Source organism: Vespula pensylvanica, chromosome 9, assembly GCF_014466175.1.
Source record: "Vespula pensylvanica isolate Volc-1 chromosome 9, ASM1446617v1, whole genome shotgun sequence".
NCBI classification, from domain to species: domain Eukaryota; kingdom Metazoa; phylum Arthropoda; class Insecta; order Hymenoptera; family Vespidae; genus Vespula; species Vespula pensylvanica.
The window spans coordinates 3241350-3256635 of NC_057693.1; the positions used below are offsets into that span (position 1 = coordinate 3241350).

The following is a 15286-nucleotide window of genomic DNA, read 5'->3' on the forward strand; positions in this document are numbered from 1 at the left end:
TCTGTCACCCAAATAAATGAGAACTCGTGAAAAATCTTCAAAACGTGTGAGCTATCCTTACTAATTAGTCCAGAATATTTCTTTCCACTTTTACGTCAACCATATGATTCTACTCTATAGATATCTATATTATTTAACATTCATATATCGCAGATATTATTTTAGATATACAAGCACAACATATATGATAATTACAGAGACATAAAATAAATACTAGATTTTCTTATTAGACAAAAAAATAATCATTATTCTATTAGAATATCATATTAATACAGTATACATTCTTCATTATATCATTCTATAGAATATCATAAATAATACACTATAGATAATATAAATATAAACGGATAGAGTGGATTTACTCATATATAGATCAACTAACATACACGCATATCAGTCACAACATACGCGCAATTTTTCCAATTTTTCTACCGCAAAGTGTATTCTGATTTAAAAGTTTAGAGTGGAGAAGAAAATAGTAGGTAGGACGTTAGATGATACACGTACCACCTTTAATCTCTCTACTAAATTTCTCTCATTAATTTGTTATTTTATTTTTTTCTTATTTATTTATTATTTTTCTTATTTTAATATCTACAATGAATTAAGTTTGTTATGTATCATAATAAAAAACAAATATAAAGTATTTCATTCACATAGTTTTTTAAAAATAAGTGTAAAATAATGAATGTTCTTATAACTAATTACATTATTATGAAAGTGCTGATTCTATATAAAACACAAATAAAATATCGGAAATAATATTTTTATCATATTAGGTTTTATTTTTGAAAAAAGTGGCTTCCACATAAATTTATTTTAGAATATGTTCGAAATGATTTTCATTGAATAAGACGACAATAAATATAATTTTAAAGATTATCAAAAATCTTGTCGAAAACAAACAATAATATATTAATAACTAATAATATCTTATTAAGTTTCAGAAGTAAATTTTTAAGTTTGTGTCACGTATGGAATTTACTATACCGCTAGCGAATATTCTTACATATATTGATTTAAAATTATACAGAAATACGTAATTTTATGTGATCGGCCCGAAATATGTTAAGAATATGCAAAAATATAAAGAATATAAAGAATATAAAGAATATCGAAGTTAAAGGCAATCATTTTGAGCATTTTTTAAAATTAATTTTTTGTATCGAGAGTCGTTAAAATAATAAATAATAAATATCTACGTTATGTTCAGAATTTTTCTTTCTTTTTTTTATATTAAATCTTGAATATTTAATTAAAAATATTTATACAAACTAACCAAGCATTATTGTTACACACAAAAAAGTACTATTTTTTTTTAAATTAATGTTACACAACGATATTTTTCGCTATAAAATGATCGAAGAATATATCCGAAAAATAATATGAGACAAATGAAAAGAAAGATACATATATAAATAGAAAATAAACCCACCCTATTCTCCATTTCTACTTGCTAATATATAAAATGTATCATTACGTAATATCCTTTACATACTAAACTATAAATACAAGAATATACCTATGTTCAAGAACTCTGTTCAGAATTCATTAGAAATGACTTTTTAACTGTAAAATATTTCTCTGTTTAAGATATTTGGAATCTGGACGATCTGTCATTGTATCTGTCTTCCATTAATAATGAATTAGTAATGTAAATAACCACGATCCTTAGGAGAAACCAATCTAGTTTATTTTGTTTTATAATCAGAATAACCTTGCTTTCAGAATAAATGGTACAAATTAAATATATATTTAATGTACAAATAAAATAAAATATAAATGTTTACAAATATATATTTCAAAAAAAGGGACCACCCCTACCAACTATGAAGTTCAGATTGGCTAGGTAGTCGTTTTCCCTGGAGCTTAATGAAATTTTTCATTAATTATATCCTATCATTACACCACAGATGTTTATGTAAATATACATTTTTGTAGAAAATAGATAACGTTAAGAGATCTAAATAAAAATTTTTTTTGTTATTAAATGATCCTAAAAATATTATTTTTATTTGGCATATTTTGCGTATTGAATGTTTAGCATAGGTGAAAATTTCATGCGTATGTGCATAGATTTTGCATACGTATATATTCGAGTGACAATCTGAAGAGCGAGAATAAGCAAGATAGACATATCTAATAAATCTAACAGCTAGGATCAACAACATGATCTAATTTTGAATTAATAGTGTATGAATATACAAGAATAAAGACGATAATATGATGTTGTAATTGTGATAGGTTGAGTCACAATGCAGTAAATCTTCATAATACAATTGGATCAGCAGTGTTATAATTTCGTCTATATCATATTTTTCGCCGTTAATCCTACGAATATAGTATTTATTATATAAAATAATTAGAGACGAATCTACACCGCAAAAAAATTATTTGGAGGATTGTTACAATTTAACTAACCAAAATATTGATGACAATCATGTTTGGATACCATAGATAAGACTATGAATGCTACTGACCATTATGTTACAAATTTAATTATTAGAAAGTCTTGCGAAACTGAGAAAACGTAACATCATTTATTAGCTTGTAAACAATTATCAGAAACAAATCATACAACTATTTTTCGATTCGACAATATAGCAGGGGAATATGGCCAAGTGGAGGCAAAGATAAAGTACTATTGTTCATCAAACTCAAAGACGCATATAAGGCGTATAAAGCCAGAAAGTAATTGAAAATATTTTATCGAAATACGTTGTACGTAACATGAACCTAATAGAATAACTGAGAAATTGCAATCGCAATTCCCTGCTGTTAATAAATTAATATCTCCTATTGAAAAAGTATTTTTAAGAGTTCCACTACATATGAAAAGATACAGAAATAAATTACAAAATATGCCATTGTCTTATAATAACAAAATGGGAAATCTAACTCAAAGCAACATTTTTTTATGCAACGCAGAAGGAATAATTTATATTTAGAATATAAATATTTAGAAAGGATAAAGATGTCATATAAGAGAATAAATCATTAATATTTACACATATTTTTATTTCGCACATATATTGCAAATTATTATATTTTCCACATTATTATTATATCTTATATATATTTGGCATATTTCAAAATATTATAACTGCATAAACATGCGCAGTCTACTTATCACACAAACATAACACATACACATATAGGAGAAAATAAAACTGCGTGTCAAAAATATTCATTCTTCTAAAATATTGATCAATGAATCGAAAATTAATATTGAATATTAATAAAATATTGAATAATGAATCAAAAAAATAATATCTCTTGAAATATATGAAAATAATGATCCAAACTTATAAAATTTATAAAGAATTACAAATGTATATATCAGTTGCATCTATGCATATGTATATATATATATGTATATGTATATGACAATTTATCTTGGAAGAAAAGAGACTTTTCTTTAAAATAATATACTCATAATTTCTATATTCAAATATAAACTTATTTAATGGGTATAAATAGTCTGATTAACAATTGAAAGTAGTAGAAAAATAATATATACCGATTAATAATTTAATTCAATATAATATGTTTTGCTCTATTCTCGTTAATTGTCTATTCTTTTATGACACCTGATAGTATCGAGAAAAATGGAGGTAAAACAAATATGATTTGAATTTTATGGTTTTTTCCTTTTGTCAAATAATATGCAAGGCGGTCATAAGAGATGTCGCTATTCAAAAACTAAGTCGCGAATATTGCCGGCTTTCGTCGACGTACGACTCTGTGGGCCAGATCGTTTATACCAGATATATCCGTCTCTATGGGTTGCTTCGTGTATGCCGGATATATCCAGCGTGGATCCCATTGTATATGCTGGATATATTCGACGTTAGGAGCGAAAGGGCTAATAACAAAAATGAAGAAAATTTTAATTGGTTTTTTATCATTATTATTTTTGTGCGAACATGAGAAATTTATATTTTTATACCATAAACAAGATTTCTCCGTTTATGTCTTGCCAAATTTTATTCAGTTGATTTTCCCACTTAAATAAACAAAAAAGATACTGTGAGTACATCTTGGAAATGATTGAGGTAGAAGTAAATCTTTACTTGAAGGAATTAATATGAGGTATATACGATATAAAAATATATATATAAATATAATGAAAATCAATAATAGATAATATACAATTTTTATGTTTCACGGTATCAATTTTTCTACTGCTGCATAGTTCCAAACTTTTAATATGACAGGAAAATAACAGACGATTATCTCTAAAATTACTTGATACACACACCCACACACACACATGTATATATAAGCTATGTTATCGATATTTTATCGATGATAGTCATATGTTATCGATAAAATTTTAACCAATTAGATATAGTAAGAATCATAAGAATATTACGGCTATGAGAGCTGATGTATTACGTTATATACGATATAGATCATTTCCAAAATTAAAATAGTTCATGTGTACATATCAAGGCTGAGAAAATAAAAAGAGACAGAAATTATACCTTTAATCACGAGTTTATAAAGGATTTCCATTTGGATAATTTCGATTGTAGGGTGCATTTTAGAAAGGCTATGAAAGAGTTGATTCTTAAGTAGCTTACAATTAGTTGGAATTAAAGCACTGCACGTATATTGCAGGGATTCGGGTTCAAATTCAAACTCCTTCAGGATGTTAATAGTTTCGTATGTCCGATATCCGTATTATTTAATAACATCTCTTTTCTATACAATCTCCTCCCTTTTATCAAGAGCTCATGCAGCATTTCTCTTTGAACGACCACAATATTCATTTTTTATCGCAAATCTAACACATTCATGCCGTGCCGTTTTTGTGTAACTTTTCATTTCAGCCATTTGATATTGTGAGTAAAAACAGGTACGACAAAATATTTCACTATATCATCATCGATAATTTTATAAAATAGTTATAACTTTTCGTAACATCCATGAGACACACGGTGTAGCAATCAGTTTTGACTTGTTAATACAGAAAAAAAAATATTTAAGCAAACAAGGAAATATGCATCAGCGTTTAAATATATTTGGTTCTGTTACAATTAATCTGACATTTTATAAAAAATTATGTATTAATGAAGAAAATAAGTAGTTTTGTTATACCGAATCTCACTGAATAGCCTTATATATAAATATTCATTTTAATTTGTACAGTGTTTGATTAATAAATAAACTAAAAAATACTTTTTTTAAATATCGATCAAATTAAACATATTTTGAAAGATCATATACATATATGAAAGTCAAAAACTTAAAATAATATTACTAACGGATTGCTATTGCTTTTTTCTGTTTGTCTCCATTAAAATACAATTTAAGACTTATTAATATTATAGACTATAATAAAAAATTATTTATGATGAAAAAAATTAAATAGATTAGATGTAAGCTATAAAAAGAATAGTACGTATTTATTTCCAATAAAATGTTATAAAATATGTTATAATATGCTACGTAATCGTAATGGCTATAAAACAACTAGTGAAAGTATATGTTTGCAAAAGAAAGCTGATTTCCCTTCTACGAATAATTACATATAAAATGATATTTTATATCAATGTGTTTTGTTCTATCATGATGAACTGAATTTCTTGCCATTTGCCTTGCACTTTAATTGTTGCTATATATAATAGTAGTATCTTTTTCTCCGATAGCTTTCATTAGAAAAATTTTTATGTTTTTTTTATACCCTTAAACAAAGCCATAATATTCTGTCCCTGAGCTGAACATAGCTATGAATCTTTCTTTGCGAATCAGCTTATAGTACTACCGGCATATCTAAAAGTTAGAGATCCCTATTTCACATGTGGTAAACAAATCCGAATCTTATTCGTGTAATTTTTAATACACAGGTTCCGTGTACTTCTATTACATGTTTTCACGTGATTTAAATATACGTGTATAGTCATACAGTCAAACGTGAGGTTTCATCTTTCGGTAACTCGATAACTGCCAGAAAAAAAATATCAATTAAACCACATGATACGATATAAATTAGAGAATGCCTCGACTACCATATAAATCATACACCATGTATGCGTATGTGCACATATAGATATTTGAGTAATAGGTGTACATATTTACTAAACACCTAATAGGGAATCATATAATGTAGAGGCAGAACAAGTTCTGTGAGACAAAACAAGGGCAAGAAGACACTCTTCTTCGTCGCTCCCCATCAAAGGTTGCTATATGGTTTCGTTGATTATATGATACTATTGTGGGTAATTTTTTCCAAGAAACTTATTTCCTGCTCTATACACTTCCATAGGTATCTATATTCTGTAGCGAACCTTTTATTTTCGACCACGCTACTATGTACTTACATACCTATGTTAAGTGTACATGGATCTTTAATCGCTTAATCACGTTTCACATGCCACGTGTATATACGTGTGTTTACATCCAACCGCTACCTCTATCAAAAATGTATCTTGTGTAGAATCTTCAACCGTCTACGCAGCACCCCAATCAGCATTTGACCAACATTTTTCTTTCTTCTTAAGAAAATCATATTTAAATATCTTTATTCTAAAATATTCTTGAAGTAACGTAAATCACGCTTTAACGCTTTCCAATGTTCCTCTCCATAATCTTCACTGAACTGTTTTAAGAGAGTTTACAGTGAAAATTATGTGCGATCTTGTGGATGTAGCAATATAAATGAAACATCTTACCAGAGATTATTTTCAGGATTGATCTAGCTTTGTTTCTATTTTCTTTAATATTAATAATTTATCAAAATGATGTCTAGTATGTTTTCTGTGTTAACTTCGATCTCGTTATTTGCTTTGTATAAGATATCATCATTTTTTTGACGTTGAAGATCCTCTAAAGTTTTGAAAAAATCGACAAATTTTATATCAGGGTATAACGTATTTTTTTGTAATTTTGGATCAGTCAATATGCTTCAGATTCTGTCGAATAGCCGCCAAACGATATGTTCAATAGATCTTTTCCTTTTGCTGTTTTATTTAACATACATGCTTTTGTATCAAAGATCTGAAACTAATCTGGTTTTCACTATACATATTTTATGAAAGATCTCACCCTTTAGTCGATGAACGTTTATTCACATGATATCGAAGATAATTTGCAATTAGATTGCTTTTTTTAAAATTTTGTTAGGAGAACTAAGTTTCAGAACTTTATTGAGAAATAAGATTCCAATAACGTACATCGGGCCATATCCATAATCTTTTTTTCAAAAAGTCTTCAAATTTTCGATTGTAATATTTCTTTCCATTGTCGGATCTAAAAATCTTAATTTTTCGTTAGATTTTCTTCTCAGCCTTACATTTAAACTCCAGAAATTTGTTGAAAACTTCGCTCGATTCTCTCAAGAAATAAATTTCTACTTATTATCTATAAAGATAACTATTTTAATCCTCTAATCGACGCTTTAATGTCCGGACTTTCCGCAACAATAATATTTAGATTATAGATTAGCAAACTTAGATATTTATTTTAGATTATTAGATTATAAATAGCAGACCGAGTCAATCTGGATTTTTCGTTTTTCTCTTTGATATTACTCTTTCGATGTTTTAAAATTAACATCAATTCGTAATTTGTCGTTGTCTCATTTAATATTCCTCCAATAACTTTATCTTGAGCTCCTCCGCCATCGGTAGAATTGAGATTCAAAGGCTGTTTTAAGGAATTCGTAAGTTCGCAGTATATTCAATAATAAGAGAATAACTATTATATTGTGCGGAATCTTTATATCCATAACTTTTAATTTGTTTAATATATCGAAAAATCTCAATATTTGATCTTGCCTAGTGTTACCAAATCGAAAAAAAAAATCAGATGGTAGTGGTAAGAAATATAGCTAATATAGTAAGCATTATAGTTATTATAAAATATAGCTAATATAATAAGCATTATAGCTTATGTTTTAGTAATAATAATTGTTAGAGTTTTATTAGATTAGGTTAGAAACGCAACGATGTATCATAAGACATAACTCATGTCATATGTCATCATCAAATGATACGTAGGGTGTGAAGTGACAATAGTGATAATATGACATCAAATGTTCCATTATGAGGGATTTCTTGTGTTATCTTGCATATTCTATCCTTTATCATCCTGTGTAGAATCAGTTATTCGAGTAACATCGTTTTTCACGGTCTTCCGAACCATATATGATTTTTAGTTTGTTTTATATTTCGGATAAAGTATTATATTCACTTATGTATTTTAGTTAATCAGGCTCTATGGTAAGTAAGACAATCGATATCATATTTGCAAACAATAGCCTCTTCGTTAATTGACAGTTTTTCATTCTTACCCCATATATAAGTCCATAAATCGTTCTTCAACTTTCGTATGAACTTTTCACATACCATAATTTTTTCTCGAAATAGTGGAAATCTGACGCACTTTTTAAATCTGCTATCTTTCCTGGCAAAAATGTCACACAAAAGAAAAAAATGCGAGATGATAATTGCAGGTGCTTTTTAAGCGTTATCATTTCTGGAATAAACCATTTTAGGATGCATCGATTTCTACATGCTGAATCACAATTTTACCCTTTACTCACAATTTTATTCTTTATTCACTGTTCACAAATGAGCTCATAACCTGTTAGGAATTAATGCTCAATAATGTCTATAATTTCTGTATTTAACAATCTATTTATTTATTTAATGCGTAACACAATATTACGACAGCACGAAGATTACACAATGACAAAACGAACGAACAAATAAATGAATTAATATAAGGAAATACGAATGGATAAATGATATCTACAACCTAGTATCATCTAGCGTTGAAAATGCTAATTTTTTATTATCTACTAGTTTCTAATAAAATATTAATAATATTGCAACAAAACATTAAAGTACCAGGAATATATGCGCACTAAGAGGATCTACCGACGCTATTAATCAGTTACACTTCGGTCAGACCACCAATAGGCATGCTCAGCAAAGAATTATGATAAGGAAGAGTCATACGCCGATGAAGCAATCAATGAAAACGCATCGTACGAAAGAATAAAAGAGTAGCGGGAAAGCAAACAAAGCCACTGAAAAAAGTCTGTACTCCTGTTGTTCAGTACAGAATAAAAAAAGGACTTGTTTATAAAATACTTACGTCACATTGTAAATTTGTAAAATTTGTTTTTAAGTATGAAGTGACAGTAATTGATAGTGAATTTAAGTAATGGAGATGAATTGATTGATGATGGAGATTGCGCGACCTGCAACAGAGAAATTGCCCACTTATAAAAATAGCAGTTTTAATGTTCGAAAAGAATATACTAGGTGATTCGTTTAAAACTCGAAGCATAGTCACCACAGTTATTGTTGATAATAGAAGAAAACTTCTAAAAGAAATATGTTCAAATGGCCGATATATTTCTTATTGTAATCATTTTCTAATTCTAAATGATTACAATGAATACAAATATAATTTTTCGAATTTCATAAATACTGCAAATCTTCTTATGATATTGCTTATTAAGAACATTTTTTACTCCCTTATAAATTAAAATTAAGAAATAAAAAATAGCATTTTACTGTATATCCACCAGGAATTCTATATATATTCACAGTTTTATCATTTGTTGAATTTACAAATTCTTCTCTTGTTAACTCAATTTCTTCAAATGATGCTGTTATTCTTTTTAGAACTGTATTAATACATATTTTATGTTTATAAGAATATTTCTGTTTGTTATAGTCTTTTATTATTTCATATGGTTTTACATTGATTTCTCAATACAAAGATGTCTGTATTGTTTCCATGATAAAACTTATAATACAAGGCATTGTTTAATTCTTTGTCAAGAGTATCTAAAAGTTTACTCATCTTGCATAGTTAGCACTGGACTTCAGGAGTGTCTAGATGTTTCTCCATGTTAATAAAGAGATTCTAAATTATTAAATATACAAATTATACATAATAGCATCAGTATCTTTTATAAGTATCCTTGTTATCATAAAAGATCAATTTTAGTATTACTAATTTTCAAAACGTACCATAAAAGGCACTTTGATGTAAAAGTTATTATTAAAATTAATATTGTAAAGCGACTTGAGTTTCAATATTTGCATATAACTATCAATCTACGCATATATATATATATATATATATATATATATATATATATATATAACTTTCTATTTTATACAAACTTTAAGTCATTTATGTATGCAATAGCATACAGTTACACGCACTCTCTTTCACGCACAAAGTCATATATAAAATTTGTACACACTCATAACGTATGTATTATGGCAATATTATACGTAAACTTAATGACTATTTTAATGTAATTGAATATTAAATTAATTATATGTTTTGACTTATGAAATGAACTAATATAATATTAAGGCAGGTTCGAATATTGCATAATAACATTCTTCTATATATAAATGCTAACAAAATAATATTATGAACACTTGTAATTCATCGCCATGTCATGGAATCTAGATAATTTTATTTTCCAGCGTATGTTGGATTTTTGAAAGTAGACGTTGCTTGTTTATAAATAGGATTTTCGCCCTATAAACAACAAAATGAAGTATATTATATCATTATATAAATATAAAAAACTAATTATTCTATATAAACAATGAATATATAATCTCTTAATTTGTATTATTTAGTATTATTTAATTACAAATACTTACCGTATCCCATTTAGCCAACATTCTTTCTTTTTCAAATCTTGCAAATTCTCTTCTATCATGTATCGTTGTTAGTAATTTCCATAATAACAATAAAGCTAAACCAATTAGAACTATTGCAGCTATGACTCCTAATACTATTCCAAGCATATTCACTCGGGGTGGACATTCTCTCTCTGCCTGTGCACGTACTTTCAAACAATTTGTTTCGTTATAATAATAAACGAAATTGTACTTGCAGTCATCTTCATCTGTTCCATAACACATAACTTCATCATTATCAACATCGCCTATAACATTTTCTACAGCTTCGGGTACAAATTCTCTGCAATTTTTAACACATTCTTCTGAATTGCTATAATTTCCAGTTTTATACATCTGACATTGTACACAACTTTTAAGTTCTTCGCATCTACTTGGACATGTTGGGCATTTGTTACAATATTTACCAGAGTATCTTGTGTTACCTTCTTCATGACAAATACATTCACCACAAATACAATCACCCTTAACAAGTAGAGATAATAATAAGATAAGAATACTAAATTGAAAGATGATTAAATTTTGTTCGAATAAAATAATTCATTTTACTTACATGTCCTGAACAGAGTATACCATTATTAGTTCCTGGTGCTATGCAAGAATCATTTGAAGATCTACAACTACAAGATGGTCCAGACCAACCAGCATTACAAACACATTGTCCACATTCACAAGTTCCATGATTTGAACAAAGAAATCCTTGATCACGATCGCACGAGAAATTGTCACACTCGCAAAAACGACCTGATATTATCTAGAAGTAAAAAAAAAATAGAAAATTGTATTAAATATTTAAATAGTTTTTTAAGGTATATTTATTCCTATAATGTTGGTTGCTGTATCTTTTTTTACTTACTTCTTCAGGATTCTCTCTTTCTTCACACTCACATTGGCCACATGCACAAGTACCTCTTCCTGAACAGTCTACTAGAGATGTATTATCTGGTCTACAAGATTGAAAATGCTTATCAAATCCACTCATTTCTTGATGCGGACTACACTCACAACGTTTTCCAAAGAATCCATCATAACAATCACAGACACCACAATTCAATGTACCAACACCATTACATTCAGGAGATTTTGGCTCATACATAGGACCATCTCGTTCACATTCACAATCACATAACATTTCTAAATTAACTGTTAATGTTTCATTAATACCAACCTATAAATGTTCATAATATTGTACTTATGCATATTATATATATGTACATTTAACTACAACTTATTTATTATTAAACTTTGTTTATTACTTACTGGATAAATATCAAATTTCTGTTTCCATTCAGACCGGTTAGTGGGACAACTAGTGACTTCAATTTCAGCAATAAATTCTACCTTTGTACCAACTTTCAATCCATCACACTTTGAAGTTTCAATAGTTGGTCCTGAGCCTAAACAACTTGAAAAATATTTTACTTTCACAGCACTACTGGCAGTATCTTTCATTTCTACTGAACTAGAAATAGCATTGTATTGTTCTCGAATCAATTCCACAACATTACTTGAATCATCTGACAGTTTTCCTGCAAATGATCCCTCTACATGTTTTGTTAATTTTTTGTATACATTGATTTGTTCTTCAGTAACTGCCCATATAATGTTAATAGCATTTTGTTTAACTTTTAAATTAATTTGCGATATGCTTGGATAATCTTGAAGCGAAGAATGAGTATAAAGACCATTATAATCTAGATGACACATTCCATCATTTGGTTTCACAATACCACCTAATTTGCCATCACCAGCATAATGAAATCCAGCATCTGTTGAAAATACCAACAATCTACGAGCTTTTTCTCGCCAACCAATCTGATTTCTACAAACAATAGCTTGCATAATTGCATCGAATCCTCCTTCAGGAGCATCTAAATTACCCGAAACAGAGGCATTTCTAACTAAACCCTGTAAGTGAAAAACATAATTCATTGTGTATTACAAGCTTTAGCTTGGAGTTGAAAATTCTAAATAAATCTTTTTTCTTACAGCAAAATGTCTCGTATCTTGTGAAAGTCTCATGATGTTTTTGTATCCATATGGTGCTGCACATCCATCGCATGGCTCTACAAGACTAAAATTCAAAGAAAAAGCAAATATATATAATACTTACTTTTAACCACTACCACAGCTTATGCAACATTCTATTTATATCTAAAGAAACTCACAATTTTGGCATTGTGTTTACATAGGGCATTACTACTTTATCAACGAAACTACCAAAACCCAAACGGAAATTGCTTGTGATTTTACTCATACTTTCTACGAGTAACTGACCTAAGTCAGATAACTTTTTCTTATCATCTTCCATAGATTTACTTAAATCCATGAGATAATATAGATCAACTGGATAATCTTCGGCTTGAGAGTATGCAAACGACATCCTATAAGCTTCATCTGAAATTATTAACACTTGATACATTGTATATTAAATAATAAAATAGAATCAAAAATGGTAATTATATCTTACTAATTCTAAGTTTTAAATTCACTTCTTGGGGCCACATTTGCACAGCATCTTGTCTTTTACTACTACTACTACCACTACTCGAGCTTTCCTGATGGAAATGTGTAGAACTTGTGCTGGAATAATTTGTAGAAGAAATATGTTCAAAAGAACCATGACTTTCCATGCCAGCATTACTACCGACTGAATAACCTCCTTTGGTTAAATTGCGGTGTCTCACCATACTAAAAACATTGTCTGGATTCCATGTATATTTCTCTGGACATGTTACAAGTATTTTAGTGTTTATGTTAGGAAGGAAACACCTCTTTTCAGAAAATCTCTGAAAAAGTATATTGCATTACAATCTATTAAAATTGATTTAAATATCTATATGTGTATTACTTACAGGAGCTGCACACCAAGCACAATGTGGAGTTTGTATACATTCATGACACGTTTGTTTACTGATACAAGGGTTCATTCCTGTTAGTCTTTCTGAAGGTGTATAATTTGCTGTGACTATTAAAGTCAATATTGCTGTTACTATTGCTATGATCCATCTTAAATTTCCAAACATTCCTATAAGTGATATAAGTTATTTAAAAAGACCAATAAGATAATTGATAAGATTAAAAATTCTAAGAGTTAAGAACTTTGACAAAAATTATTAACATTAATATACATAATAATACATACTTTATGTTATATAAAGGAAGAAAATAAAATATAAAATAAAAAAACACGGGAAAATACTAAAAACAATTTAATTTGACACACTTTTTATTGAAAAACGTTTAAACTTAGCCATGATACCAATTTTAATTTAAACAAACTGACTTATTACTTCTGAGAAGCATAAGTTCTATTATTAACCCATTGAGTCAGTGTCTCCTATGTGACTCAGTATAAGTTCTCTGTAATTGGTTTGGTCAAAATATGATAAAATATTTTATAAGATATATGATATTAAAAAAATAAGAAATATATAATAAATAAATAAATAAATATATATATGATAATTAAAATTTTTTTACATATAATAAGATGTCATAAAAAAGAAATAATTTCTCTTATAAGTAATAGAAAATTGAATTTTCATAAATATAAATTTTAAAAAATGGATTTTTAAATAGAATAAATTATTTAAAGTAAATAAGCATTTTTCTAATTATTAAGCATTACGTAAAATTTAAGAGTAATTTTATTATAAATAATAAATATGTAAGAAACAAAAAGAAAATTACTTTTACCAGCACAAAAGAGAAATAAAAGAAGGGAGATATACCGTATATTCTTATACGTCGAATTCGATAACATTGATTTATAATCTTTCTACTTGTAGTTATAATTTCCTGTGTAAATATAAGACGTGTCTGTGGCTTGAAAATTTTGTTATTCACTTTTTATTCTTATATCGAGATATCGTCGGTTTGTAATAGTTATGGTTTAAGGTAATATCGTTTAAAGAACTATAACAAGTTGTCAAAACTACCATTTATATAAAAGAAAACAAAATTTAGTATTCAGTGCTTACTTAATAGATGTTGTTTTCAATCTAGTTCTAAAACATCACAAAAATACTTTCTTGCAATTTAGATTACCATAAATGGTAACCTATGAAAAGACACAGATACACTACGTACTACTCCCAACCCACATCGAACTAATGTAAGCACAAGTACAACCAATACAGTTGCTCGCGAACAGTCGACTCCACTCGATTCTTACTTACACCTCACTATTACTCACCTCATTTCTATATAACTTTGGATACTGCTGATTTTCCACGCGCATGCGCATTACGTTTTATAGATTATGTATCAAATCTTTACCATGAAGTAATGGCAAAAAAAGATCTTAAGTTAAAATTCACATTGTAAAAATACGTATAAATTTTTCGAGAAAATTATATTATCTGTATACTTAATTCTATTTTTTTAATTTTAATATAGTAATTTATTAAATATAAAATTATTTAATACAATTAATAATTATTTTTCATTTAAAATTAGTTTCAATTAAAACATTACGAATATCTTTATGAATGTATTACTATTAATGAATGTTAAATATTCATTTATTACGTGTTATAAGTTTCCTCTTAAAACTAATGTATGTAAATACACAAAAATTATGTATAAATATACATATT

General features: G+C 27.7%; 1 protein-coding gene across 2 annotated transcripts; it reads right to left on the minus strand.

The window, feature by feature from the left end:
• Window positions 1-9677: 9677 nt before the first annotated feature.
• Window positions 9678-14871, minus strand: LOC122631659 (integrin beta-PS). Of its 2 annotated transcripts, none has more exons than XM_043817614.1 (10): window positions 14669-14871; window positions 13541-13713; window positions 13156-13474; window positions 12854-13082; window positions 12675-12759; window positions 11946-12593; window positions 11542-11853; window positions 11239-11439; window positions 10647-11150; window positions 9678-10518 (listed from the first exon to the last, which is right to left on the minus strand). In XM_043817614.1, the coding sequence occupies exons 2-10, from the start codon at window positions 13709-13711 to the stop codon at window positions 10453-10455; spliced, it is 2535 nt and encodes an 844-aa protein (XP_043673549.1). In that variant the 5' UTR covers window positions 13712-13713; window positions 14669-14871; the 3' UTR covers window positions 9678-10452. The 2 variants fall into 2 exon arrangements, with proteins under 2 accessions (XP_043673549.1, XP_043673550.1); XM_043817615.1 differs by having other exon boundaries at window positions 14420-14871.
• Between the last annotated feature and the right edge of the window lie 415 nt (window positions 14872-15286).